This window comes from Echinops telfairi, unplaced genomic scaffold, assembly GCF_000313985.2.
Source record: "Echinops telfairi isolate 266 unplaced genomic scaffold, ASM31398v2 ScPeMD7_5167;HRSCAF=5991, whole genome shotgun sequence".
NCBI classification, from domain to species: domain Eukaryota; kingdom Metazoa; phylum Chordata; class Mammalia; order Afrosoricida; family Tenrecidae; genus Echinops; species Echinops telfairi.
Window position 1 is genome coordinate 3,683,410 of NW_022109066.1, and position 12,802 is coordinate 3,696,211.

The following is a 12,802-nucleotide window of genomic DNA, read 5'->3' on the forward strand; positions in this document are numbered from 1 at the left end:
ATATTTCTGTATGTGGGGGTGTGGGGGGGGGGGGGGTGGGGGAGTGGGTGTGTGCAGATTTTGTGCACCTTTGTTTACTGGGAATTATACAGGTGAAGATATGTCTGCTAACTTCAAACATCTCCACCATCAAAGACCCCCAAGCAAGCGCAGGCTCGTCTGAAAATGGTGCATTGCCCCTTTATGTAGAAAGCGGATTATCACCTCTATCATACCAGTGATAATCTTTCTTATTTGATTTTTATTTGACTGCTCATTTGGGATTTCAGAGCAGATGTTGAAACTTTATTCATGAAACGTTCTAACTGCCCACTCTAATTACCATCAAGTATGAATCATTTCAGCCTGGTCATAATAAAAAAATAGTATCAGAACATAATATAATGAGCCAGGTCATTTGTGCCCAAACCCAGGATTCTGTTCTCCTTTTCCTACCGGGCTTGTTTTTTTGAGGGGGTGGGAGAGATGGAAACTGGGGATGGAGGGAGGCCCGTGGGCCTGTCAAGAAGAAAGGGGCTTTGGGTTCCTGGATAACCAGGTGGCTGGCCATGAGGGCGGGGCCAGGTCTCAGTGCGTCCAGCCCCAAAGGAATGCTCCCTACGAGAGGATTGTTGAGGAATTCTTTTTAAACACCCATAATGATTTGTGATAGGATGACACATCTGAGATATTACCACTGCCTGCGCTGGTTAGGGGTGAGGGTTCCCTCTGTTTGGGGGAAAGTGGATTGCAAGTCTCATTAGTTTAACTCAAGGGAACTGAGTGCCCTCTGCTCTAACAATGAGCCTCCTTGACGGAGTGAAGATGGGCAGGAATGAGATGTCAGCGTACGAAGCAGAAAGAAAGGGAAATTTGAATGATTACAGGTGTGGTGCTGCTCCCTCCATAAAACGTGACTTCCTCCCATGTCACAATGAAAACCCAAGTGGCAGAGAAGGTTGGCATGTCTTTGAAGTACTTCCTGATGTCCTGGGTGGCCCTTTTCAAGATGACCGGATCCATGGTCTCTCTGTAATAGATCTCGCCTCGAATGCCATTGTGCACGTCGGCCCAGAAGGGAGCAATGAAGGCCCGCCCATCCGTCAGGGGAAAGGATTCCGGTGTGAACTGGCTCACTAGCACGTTGAAGGAAACAACGCCGTTGTTGTTGACCTGCAAAAAGAAGAGAGGCTTTGCACAGTGGGACTGCGCCGTGTGGCGACTCCAGGAGGGCAGCCCGAGACAGGCTGCGTGCAATCCTGCGAATGAAGACAACTTTGGAAGTGCTGAAGGGGAGCTCCCCAGACACCAGCTCCCACCCTGAAAGGCTCCTGTCCTTCCAGACAAACTCACTGGTTTTCTTCCGCTTCCGGCTTCATTTCTTATCAATAATCAGTCTGCTTTTCGTGTCCTCCAGCCTCTTTGTGTACACTTATCAACGGCTACTGGGTTGCCGGTGGGAGTGTGTGGGGGCGGGGGTTGGGGTTGGGAAACTGAGCAGTAAAGGGAGACCCCGCGTTACAGAGGTAGAGTCATCTGAAACAAAGCAACGATGTGGCAGCAAGAGTTAAAAATCAGGAGCGCTCTACTCAAGCCAGGTCCCTGTTACATGACCAAAAAGGAATGTCGAGAAAGCAGAAGCTAAATCAGACACGCCCTCCTTCACTGAAGGCGCTCTCACAGGATGGTGGGTCCTACTCGGGATGACACACTGCAGAGATTACTCCCGATGTCGCCACCGGGGCTGGGCTCAGAACACGGAGGTTTAGACCCACAGACGCCCGATTCCATGATGTGCTCACAGCTTGAGGACTTCTTGTACAATCACTACACAAACTTACTGCAAAACACAAGCCAATACGTTCATACTCTGCTTACACAGAACCCGGAAACGAGCGGGTTTCTGCCTGCATCCACAGCTATTCAAGTGTGTGTTGGAAGCTAAGGCTGATGTGAGGGCATTTGGGAGCGTCGGTGGTAGAATCCTCATCTCTCAGTTAGGACGCTAGCATCCCATGTGCAGCCACCACCCATCTGTCAGTGGAGACTGCGGTGTTGCTATGACGAGGAACAGGTTTCAGCAGGGTTTCCAGAATGAGATGGACTAGGAAGAAAGGTCTGGTAATCCACTTCCAAACTCAACTTGTGGATCCAACAGTCCAGCCCCATGGTGCATGGAGTCACCTTGAATCAGGGGCCGTTTCAATGGCAGCTAATGACAACGAACAGCAAGGCCGATCTAGCCAGATGGCTAATATGATACCAAGAATACAAACTCTCATGACAAGCAAGAATCCTTGCAATTCCTGAAGGCAGAAAACCTGGGTGCCATTTTCCTCTACATTCCAACTGTTCCTTATATTTATATTGTCAATAGTGTTACAGACATTACCAGTGGCCCAGGTCCCAGAGTTCACTGGTATGTAACTGCGGCCAAGGGTACATCAGCCCATTTTAGAAGGAAGGGTATGGGGTTTGGAAAGGAACCTGGAGATTGAGCTTTGAGAATAAAAGGCGACTGTCTTCGTGTAACCACTAACAATCTAGAGCCTTGGAAAGTGCACACCCCTCAAAGCGCTAGAAACCCAGGGGACACGTCATGCATGCTCAAACAAGTCTGCCCCAGGCTAAGGGGAACCCTTCAGAGTCCATGTCACACTGTGTGACGGTAGGAAAAGATGTGCTCAATAAAACAAGGCCTAGGAGACAAAAAACGCTTCTAGCTTGGAAGACCTGGGCTCCCCTCTCCTCTCCAAAATCAGGTCGACTCATTCCAAACCTTCCAATCGTCACTCCCACCAGAGATCAGGGAGGGTCTGCAGTGAGTAGAGCATAAATGGCATTTCAGGGTACCAGAGCCAGGTGTTTGCGAGGGAAAACCAGTAGGTGTAAGGAAAACACGAGCAAAGGGAGCTGGCAGTGACTCACATGTATTTTAATTCCATTCTACTCATATCGATAACATCAGTGGTACCCACACTTTTGTGAGCATTAGTGCTTTGTTTGTTTGGTAGACACAGATTACTGGGCTCCCACCCCACCTCCAGAGGTTCTGATGCAGCAATTCAGGGTGAGGCCTCTGCTGTTACATTCAGAGCAAGTTCCCGGTGATGCTGATGCTACAGGCTCAGGACCACACTTTGAGAGCCACTGGCTGGATCGTGGACCAAACCAAGCCAGTTGCTGTGGAGGCAATTCTGACTCACAGTAACCCCATAGGTGTCAGAGTAGAACTAGGCTCCAGGACTGAGTTTTCAGATATAGAACGCCAGTCTTTTCCTCTGCACTGCCTCTGGGTGGACTACAACCTTTTGGTTGGCATCAGAGCACATTAACTGATGGCACTGCTCAGAGACTCTTAAAAAATGGAAGAGGGACTCATTTCCTAATGAGACTCAGTCCTGAGCTATAACTCAAAACTTGGGGAAGATAGAGTGTCCAGATGTGGAGCTGGCCAGAGGTAGAGGAGCTTGGAGCCCTGTTTCTACCTCCAGGCAGGGCACAGGGTAAGGGTGGAGAGGTCATTGTCTGTACATGCCTCTCACAACCGGTTAAGACCAACGATGAATCCATCGCTCTGAACCATCCTCTCCAAATGCAACAATTTCACTAGCCGTCAATCCAACTCAGACAACTAGTTTGAGAACACAGCTGCCCAGGTGGCCTTTGGCAGCAAATGGTATCATTTCGTAATGCAAGGTTGACCCTCTGGCATTTCTACAGACCCAAAGAGGGTAGGCCATTCTGCAAACAGCTTTGATATCTTAGTGCCTCCCCCTCATTGTTCCACGACTCTGCTCCAAACTGAAAAGAAGCCCACGAATGTAAATGCCTAAACCTTTCCCCCCACCCCCCCCCCCCCCCCACTCCCCCCAGAAGGACCAGGAAAGAAGCGTGGCTCATTGTATCATTGTGCCTTGTCGGGCAGCAGGTGGAACATTTGTGCCACCGGTGACTGTGCTTCCCGGCAGTGTTGAATCACCCACAAAAAGCAATTTATTGTCCCAGAAACACCTTAACTATGAAACATTCGCCATTAAATATACCTTTGACTTTCTTAAACATAAAGCCTATCGGCTCGTGAAATCTCAGAGCGTGTTGTTTGGGCTGCTAATAAACACTCCGTTCCCAGAGCCTGGGGAGAGGCTATCGAAGACGCTTGCCTTCATGACAAGCAGACAGCAGAAAGAGAGCCGGGGATGGAGCGCCCCGGCTGCTCCCCACTTACGTAGACGGTTCGGTAAGGGACGCCAAAGAAGAAAACGGGGAAGGCCAGCTTAATCTCCGATGAGCTTCCATCGTCTACTTTGGGGGTTTTGGTGTCATTCTGCCAAAATGGATACATGAGCTCCCTGGGCTGAACTGTCAAGAGAGATGGTGGTTAGATAGGTGACCGCCCCCCCTCTCCTGCTTGCTACTTCCCGCTCAGCCCCAGAGCCGACTTCAGGACCTCGGGCAAATGGCCTTTCCATGAATCCTAACCGAAGTCATGCACAGTACAGTATTTTCTGCTTCTGGGAACGGGGAGATGGGTGTGATGGCGTTTCTCCTTGGGGAAAGTCCGTGCCGGCTGCATTTCTCAGGGCCCTTGCGTTTTAGGGAGAGCAGGGCTGGCTGAGAACACCGGCCTGGAGCTCTGGGGCACTGAGAGGGAGGGGCCTGCTCGCCAGCTGTGACTGAGGAGGCTGGATCAGAAGCAAGGGCAAGGGGAAAAGGTTAGGGCTGGGGAACATCCTTCAGCTCAAGAATGCTCCCATCATGTCCCTTCCTGAAAGGAGTCCCCTTGGTGCTGCTGCTCATTGTGGAAGATACCAGATAAAAGAAGGAAATGCAGCACACTGGGAGCTGGAACAAAAGTGGGAGGGTGTGGAGTAGCCGGCCAGAGAAGGATCTTGATTGAGAGCTGGCCCTGGGAGAAGGCTCTCTGCCCAAGCCCTGTGGACAGAAGACAGGCGTGGATGCCTCTGGGGCCGAGGGAGGCTGGGCCTTGGAGAACTCTCTGGAGAGTTTTCACTCATCACCCTGGTCAAAGGATGAGTCAGAGCCCTCACCTGTCACTGACTCTCTTGGCAGCCCAACTGGTTCTCAGAAGTTCCCTGTACAAACTCTGGCAAAGGGTGGCCCAGTCTGGACCGAGGAAGTGGATGACTTCCGGGGATGGTGGTGGTGGTGGGGGAGTGTGGGGGTGGGGGCTGGGGGGTTGGGGGTGTGTGTGTCTGCCTTGTAGAGTTTCAGACCCAGCGAAATAACCTGCATTTGGGTAGCACTTACTCTCTGTTCTCTTGAATGAAAGTAGAATATTGGAGAACGAAGTGCTGGAGAGTTTTCAGGGGAGGGGCACTTTCAGTCCATCCCTTTGGGCTTCTGGTCAAAGTTCTAGAGGGGTCTGCTGGTTGCACTCTCGATGCTAAGACTGGCTCCCCTCTTGGGAGGGCCTCTCCTTGGGAAAGGCCCTGCTTTGTGCTGATGGCAGCAGATAGGTTGCTGAGCTCCCTGCCAAGGGCAGTCTTTCTCTGCGGGGAGCCTGTTAGGGAGCTTTCAAACAAGAGGAAAGTAAAGGGAAGGCGGAGTGTCCAGAGAGCTGGCCAGGCCTAGCTTCTCCAGTCTCGGACCGAGGAAGGCTGCTGGGGTGGAGAGCCAGTCTGTCATAAGGGCTGCCTTCAGAGGAAAGCAGAGAGAATCTTGCTGACCGAATCTTGACTTTGAGCAGTGCTGTACAGAGGGTCATTCCAGGGCCATTCTGCTGATGTTTTTTGCTTAATATTGCAACCAGTAGGTGAGGAAGCATGTTCTAACACTGTGTTTAAATACCAGTTCTCTCCAGGCATAGCTTTCAAAATCTTTTTATAATCCCACCACTGCAGGTACTTCTTAAATTTGTATGGTGATGAATTTCCTCAAATGATAAAAGATCAAGTCCTGCCAGAATTTTCTTCTTCATGGGGATTTCTCACCCCCCCTCCCCCCACCCCCCCTCATATTCGAGAGTGTGGCTAAGGGCTGAAAAACCACAGTGAGTATTAATCATGCTCATGAAAGGATTCATTAGTGTTTGGGGCAGTGTTGGCCGGTCTGCTTATTAGGAAATGGAAGCCCCCCTGGTAGCCTTTCAAGGAGGAGGAAAAACCAGTGACCATGGAGACAGCTCCTAGCATCTCTCTGCCCCAAAGACGTTTGCAAGATCCTCTGTTCATGACTGATCCTAATTAGCTCGTGACCTTGGACAGGAAAGACTGGATAGCTAAAAATGATCAATTCTAAGAAGAATGTAAATTACAAGAAAAAAACAACCCCTCAGCGACAGAGAGTCGATTCCAACTCCTAGTGGCTGTGAGAGCGAATCAGGTTTCAAAGCTGTCAAACTCTCTAGAGAAGTAGGCAGCCTCATTCTTCTCCCATGGGGCAACTAGTAGGTTTGAACCACCTCCCTGGGGGTTACCAGCCCAACATGGGTCCACCACACCACACCACCAGGGCTCCTCGCTGCGAGTATGGTCAATAATGAAAGATGTGTTCTATGACTACATGCACTCTTAAAACTGTGCTTAATGAAAACGAGGATAATTTCCACCTCAGAAACCATTACTATACAAAATATAACTTGCTAACAGCGTGGCCTATCAGTAGCACTAGAGTTCCTGAAAGAAAGATGATCTCTGTTCATAACGGCTTTAGTAACTAGAGTCAACCCACAATAATCATCAGTTTGTTTTCCTAAGCAAGCTGTGCTTGTGAGGAGGCCTGTGCTCAGTGGGGTTCTTCCCCTATTGCAGAGTTTCACAAGGTGGAGTTTACAACTTTAAGTGTCCTCAGTCGTGGGACAGTAGTGGGGCTATGTACATCTCTTACACGTCTTTTCATCTCAAATTTGTGACCGTGTACCAGGTGAACTAAAACAAAAGTCGGACAAGAAAAAGAAAGGTGCTTTAGAATGCGAGCCACGCAAGTGTAAGCATTTCCGATCTACGTGGAATGTCCAAAATCTTGTCTAAACTCTGAAACGGGAGCGAAACAACAACAACAGGCATGCACCCTCTCACCTGCCCAGGGCAATGCTGCAGGGGAGGAAAAGAAAGATCTTGGAGAAGAAGAATTTTCTTATTTCACGTGGTGTTTTTAATTTGGTGCCATGTAAAAGGTCAGCAATACACAAAGTCTCGGGCATCACTGCCTTTATCATTTCTCGAGTTTGGGCTAAAGCAGCTACATTCCTTAAACTCTCGGCCACAAATTAAATACCTTAGTGAGAATCTATGATCAGACCCCGGGTCCACACGTACCTACCCTGTATGCATTTAATGAAAATAATTTGAGTTCTTCTGCAGGACTACTCCCTTAAAGCAGGGAAGCCTGGTACAAACAAATTGCATCTAAACCTAAATGAGGAAAAGTGAGGAGGTTGAACAGGAGCATCACTCAACGTTAATGTATTTTACCCTTGACAACAAAATTTAATTTACATTTCCGTTGTCTCCGTTGACACAAGTACACCTGCCCTTACAATCAGGGTTCCAACAAAGGTGTCTCTTTATCAATTCAAGAGCATGCTAATGAAGAGCTGTATGGAATTCTGTAGTACTCACCTCGGTGCCATACAAGTGCGAAGATGAAAGAGACCCAAATTCTAAGTAATGATGAATAATTCATCCTGGAATTTTAAAAAGAAAAAGAAAAAAAAAATCCCCAGCTTGCCAGAGTAAATAGAACACCAGGTGTGATTGGTGGCGAATCCCAAGACACATCGCCACTATCACAGAACAAATTCACATAACATCAACAGTGCTGAGCCAGGTGGCAATTCCCCGAAAGCTAGAAGGTCCTCTGAAGTTCACCACGGCTCCAGCGAATGAGACGCCGAGAAAGGGTAATGAGAGCACTCAAGTGGGCCTGTCATGACATCTCATCAACCAGAGCGGCCAGGAGTTAAGCAGCAACTCTGTAACCATTGCCGCGCCGAAAACTGGGGCCCGCCTCAACAGATGTGGGTCAGACGGTGCCTCTGACACAGACATGTGTCCTCAGAGAGACCCAGCTCTCCGAATCCTCACATCTGTCCGTCAGGGTCAGAGAAAGGTTGATGAAAACACAGTGTGTTTCCACCGGCAGGGCGATTTGTTTACCCCTGGAGCCGATCCATCCTTTGGAAGTCTGGACCGTCCCTGGATGGTAGAGGACCCCATCTACTGTCTTTTCATAGTGAAATGCCAACTCATAGTGACCCTAGTTTGGTAGGCAAAATCACACAGCACAATTGCTCATTGGAGTTATGATAAAAATAGAACGCAGGGCACAAGCAAGTTTCTAGTCTCACCAAATTAAGAAGCAGCAGCCCCCAGATGCACTGAGACTAGCATCTGAAGCCCCTGCTATTCCTCTTGGGTTGCACATTCAGTTGACCTGGGGGACTTTGCCGCCTGTTTCGGGGGCGCTGGTGCAAGCGTTCAATTTTACCTGCGCCCACCTAAGGACCAACGTGTGGGGTTCAAAGTGTGGGGATGGACCCCAAAGTTCACTCCTGGCAGCATTCTTAAAAATAAACCGTCCCCCGCTCTCTGAATGACCATAATTCTTCAGCTGGACTTTCCTGAAAGAGTGGTGCCTGCGGAGCCTGCGAGAGTTCTCTGGGAAGGAAGCCTCCGTTTTTTAAGCGCATGTATTGACATTTCAGGCCCCTGTTACTATTAGTCCGTTTTGCTGGGTGGGGTGGGGTGGGGTAAGCAAAAAACGGTACTGCGACTTTAGCAGAGATCACCCACAACTTGAGCCCAGAGAAATCGTTCAGAGAGCAGGGAAGGCAGAGGCTGCACTTAAATATTTGTATTTACAAAAAAAGTCACTAACCTGTTCTGCAGAGACGGGAGGAAGTGAGTCAGAAAGGCTACATACGATCTCGGTAGACCAGGCGAAATTTAGGTACACCAGGAATTCATGTCAGTTCTCCCCTACTTGCTGCCAATCATTTCTGATCCCTGAAATGACGTCTGAATCCCCTGCTCACAAGACCAAAAATTCACCTCGCCTGTGCTAGGCTCCGGGAAGGCTTGAATTGCAATCAAGTTTGTTGTTTTTTTTCCTATTGATTAAGGAAAAGTAAATCTAAAGATCAGTTTCAGGATTGTGTAAAGAGGCTCTTTTCCTGAAAAACTAGATCCTCGCCCCCCCTTAAAAAAAAGTAGATTCGGATGGAAATGTCAGATAGTGGGAGCTGAAACCTTGGTCTTTTCTGATTAGAATCGCATTGCACTGAAAAGCACAAAACAAGCTCCCCCCTTTCTCCCTTTGTTCCCCCCCAAAGGGCATGGTCTAATATTACAGAATTAGCATCCCTCAGCATGGGATTAAAACTCTTCACAAAGCTGCTGCCTCCAACATTTAAATGAAACTGGTTTCCACTCAGGTCTTTTTGTTTGTTTCCTGGGCGTGTGAACAGTCGCCGCAGACAGGCCCTGCTTTGCCTTCCACAAGCTGTGCATGCATGAAGTGCTCTCCCCAAACGTTTCTCCTTGGGATCCACACCGTCCTGTCGCCCCAGTGCACATTCCGGGCACAGCCGGAGATAGCCGGATGCTTTCACCCCAACAAGCCATCCTGGGTTCGGGCGGGGCAGGCCACCCTGAGCGCCACTGAGGGTCTTCAGAGAGAAGCCCCCTGATTAAAGCTTGCAGTAAGCCAATCATTTCAAAGGGTTGGGAATAAGGTGTGACCTCCCAATCCCCCCCTGGCAGCTAGGGGCCATGGAAGGAGAAAAAACGGGCAAAGGTGGGCAAGCGCTATCTTCTATTCAAAATGTTCGAAAGGAATGCCATTTTATAAAGAAATCATTGAGAGGCAGCAGGAAAGAAAACCCGATACAAAACATTCCTCCGTAAATCCATATGGAAACTCGGGAATCCCTCCCCATCTTTCTGTAAGTGCTGACGGTGCACAAATAAAACCAGGGGGATTCCACTCCTGAGCCGCGCCGTCCTCGTTGAGAGGCAAGTATGAGGGACCACGTGGACCCTCAGCCTTCGTCCTTTCTGGACGTGCAGTCCCTGGAGAGGCCGGGGCAATTCAGGGGCCTGCCCCTCCTGTTTCTCCCCCAGTGGGCAGCGTGGGCCCCCTGCTGACCCGGCGGAGCCAGAGAGCTGCTCTTCACCCAGCAGAGAACTGAGATGCGGAGGAGCCCGCTGAGAGGGCAGGTAGCTCAGACCCACAGCTCCCCGACAAGCATTTGTCTCTGCTTTGCTCGGTTTGTGAAAGTTCGCGTCCAACGGCAGCCTAAAGATCTTGAAGCAAAATAGTTGATTTTATTAAAACTACAACAAACCATGCCTACCAAAGGCAGGGTAATTGCTTTGGTCCCGGCTTCCCAGCCCTGTGGCCCGTATTTCATGCCGCTTCCCTGGCTTCCCGTCCAGGCCGGCCTGCTGGCGTGGGGGTGTCGCCACGTGATGACCGTGTGAGGGGGGAGGTGCCGGCGGAGGGGCTGGTATGCTTTGCCACTCACTGGGCTGTGAGTGGGTGTGAGCTCGGGGCACACACAGTGATCACAGACGGGCAAATGGCTCGAGTCTCTCCTCCTGCCGTGCTGACAGGTGGGAGGGCCTATCCGTGAAAGGTGTGAGCTGTGGCACAGATGACCAGGGATGAGGAGCAGGTAGCCTGGAGTTAGTAAGCCAAGGTCTTGGTGCTTTGCAAAGATACAGAGATTGACAGTGCTTTTGAAAGAGGAGGAAAGCCACTCCCTCTTCAAACACAAGTATCATTTCCTAGAAACAGCTGTGATCTGCTGAAGTTGTTTAGCCTTGTCTGTGACGGGTCATCAGATCGGAGCTGGTGGGGAGGGGGGCAGGGACTGGCTGTGGCAGCCACAGCGACGCGACCCTCAGACCCTTCCAGTCACATGGGAGACGTGCAGTTGGTTCACGCTGCAGGTGCGGCTGTTTCAGGACTGGCCTCAGCATTTGAGCCAAGGTCACTCTCTTCTGGGGCAGCCCCAGCCAGAGACTAAAGGGGAAGGTGGTCCAATGAGCTAGCAAAGCTGGCCCCAGCCGGGACTCCTGTAAAGGGCACACTTTGCTCTGGAGAGCCCTGATAAGCTGACAGACTTACTTTGTCAGGTGCTCAACTAAAGCAGTTCTGCTATGCCCCAATCAGGGACTACTGGGAACAGCCAGGGGCTCTGACTTATGGGTGATGACAGCTAGGCCAACGCTCTCTAAAATGACTCCCCAGACTTCTTGAACCTTCTGAGCCCTTACACTCATCCCACTCCATACCATGAAGTGCTCGGGCAGACAGACGACAGAGAGGGGTCTCCCCCTCTTGGCAACAGCTGAACTCCTCCACTCTCCCGTCACTGCGGCGCTCAGAATCAGGGCTGGTTGCAGCAGAACCCAGCCAGACACTGGGCCTAAGAAGAGCAAAGGGATTAAACCCCACAGGAGCTCAAGACCGAGCCAGTGCATCCTGGCATGGGACGGGAAGAGGAGCAACTGCCCATGGCATTGGGCTTTGATTGGCTCAGCGAGGCTAGCATATAACACAGACTTGGAGATTCTATTTAGGGCTAAGTTTTAATGCCTTCCGGGGGTAGTGCATACTCTCTGGTAAGGCAGCAACCAGAAGCCTGGGGAAAGTGCCGGACCACATTGAGTGGAGTTGAAAAGTCTGGATTCCCATGGCAAACGGTAGACTATGGGATCAGACTTCTCAGGGAGGAGAACATGGCAGACTGGGTACATTATGGAAGTCAAGGAGCTGCACCCGTGGGTCATGTTCCACGGGGAGCCAGGAGACACAGCATTCCCAGAGGCCAGCAGGAAAGAGAGCGGCGGCTTCCCTGAGAAACCCAGTAGCAGTTCTTCCCTGCGCGCCAGGAGGGACAGACGGCAGGATGCCACCACAGAACTGGGCTCCCTGGTGACAGTGAGGATGATGAGGCCTCTGAGCAACCGAGGGCAGGTGGCAGCACCCTACTACCAGAAAGGGAGTGGGGACCATACTTTTCAGGACGAGCAGGGTCAGGGTGGCAGCTGTAGCCACAGAGCTGTGGAGCTGTTTCAAGAGCATGGCATCATTAGGGCCGAAGTAGGTGGGTATCCTCCCAGGGAACTGCTCACATATATAATACAAAGGGCAAGCAACCGAGGGCAGCCGTGCCAATGAAAAGTCAGATCGCTTGCTTGGTTTTGGATTTAAACCCGTTGTCAAATCTGGACTCTCTAGACCAGCGGTTCTCAACCTGTGGGTCTTGACCCCTTTGGGGATCGAATGACCCTTTCACAGGGGTCACCTAATATATCCTGCATGAGATGTTTACATTATGATTCATAACAGTAGCAAACTTACAGTTATGAAGTAGCAAAGAGAATAATTTTATGGTTTGGGGTCACCACAACATGAGGAGCTGTATTAAAGGGTCATGGCATTAGGGAAGGTTGAGAACTACTGCTCTAGCCCAGAGAGGTGGCCAAGTCCTCACAATACCATAGAGTTGATATGCCTGGTAATGATTCTTTCAGTGCCTCCCTACAAAGCTGTAGAGCCATTCATTCAAATGACGAAAGTTGGCCAAGGGGTCTGAGCTTACACTGATACCTTAACGCTCTGTTAGAGGGAAACATAGAGGGGCCAGGAAATGAAAGCAGCCCTGACCCCAATTAGAAAGTGCAAAGGCACATGGATGCCATTGCACCCAGTCCCAAAGAAGTCATTGAAATCGGCAGACTTGCCTTCCTGAGTGATGGCTTGCAGTGTAAGAGCTATCAGTACAGAAGGCAAGTGCAGACCTCTGAAACCGCCTCCACTCCAGCTAGGAGGTGACCTGCTGGGCAGTCAG

At 50.4% G+C, this 12,802-nt stretch overlaps 1 protein-coding gene across 2 annotated transcripts in view; it reads right to left on the reverse strand.

The window, feature by feature from the left end:
- LOC101663479 (tubulin-specific chaperone cofactor E-like protein) overlaps nt 1–12,802 on the reverse strand; it is a 171,084-nt gene that overhangs the window by 76,697 nt on the left and 81,585 nt on the right. The window contains exons 8-10 of one of the 2 annotated variants that reach the window (XM_045295117.1): nt 7,563–7,627; nt 4,208–4,341; nt 865–1,152 (exon numbers count right to left, since the gene is read on the reverse strand). In XM_045295117.1, coding sequence (XP_045151052.1) covers nt 865–1,152; nt 4,208–4,341; nt 7,563–7,627 — 487 coding nt within the window. Of the gene's footprint in view, nt 1–864; nt 1,153–4,207; nt 4,342–7,562; nt 7,628–12,802 lie in introns of those variants that run through there. The other variant, XM_004716269.2, reaches the window with a different exon arrangement.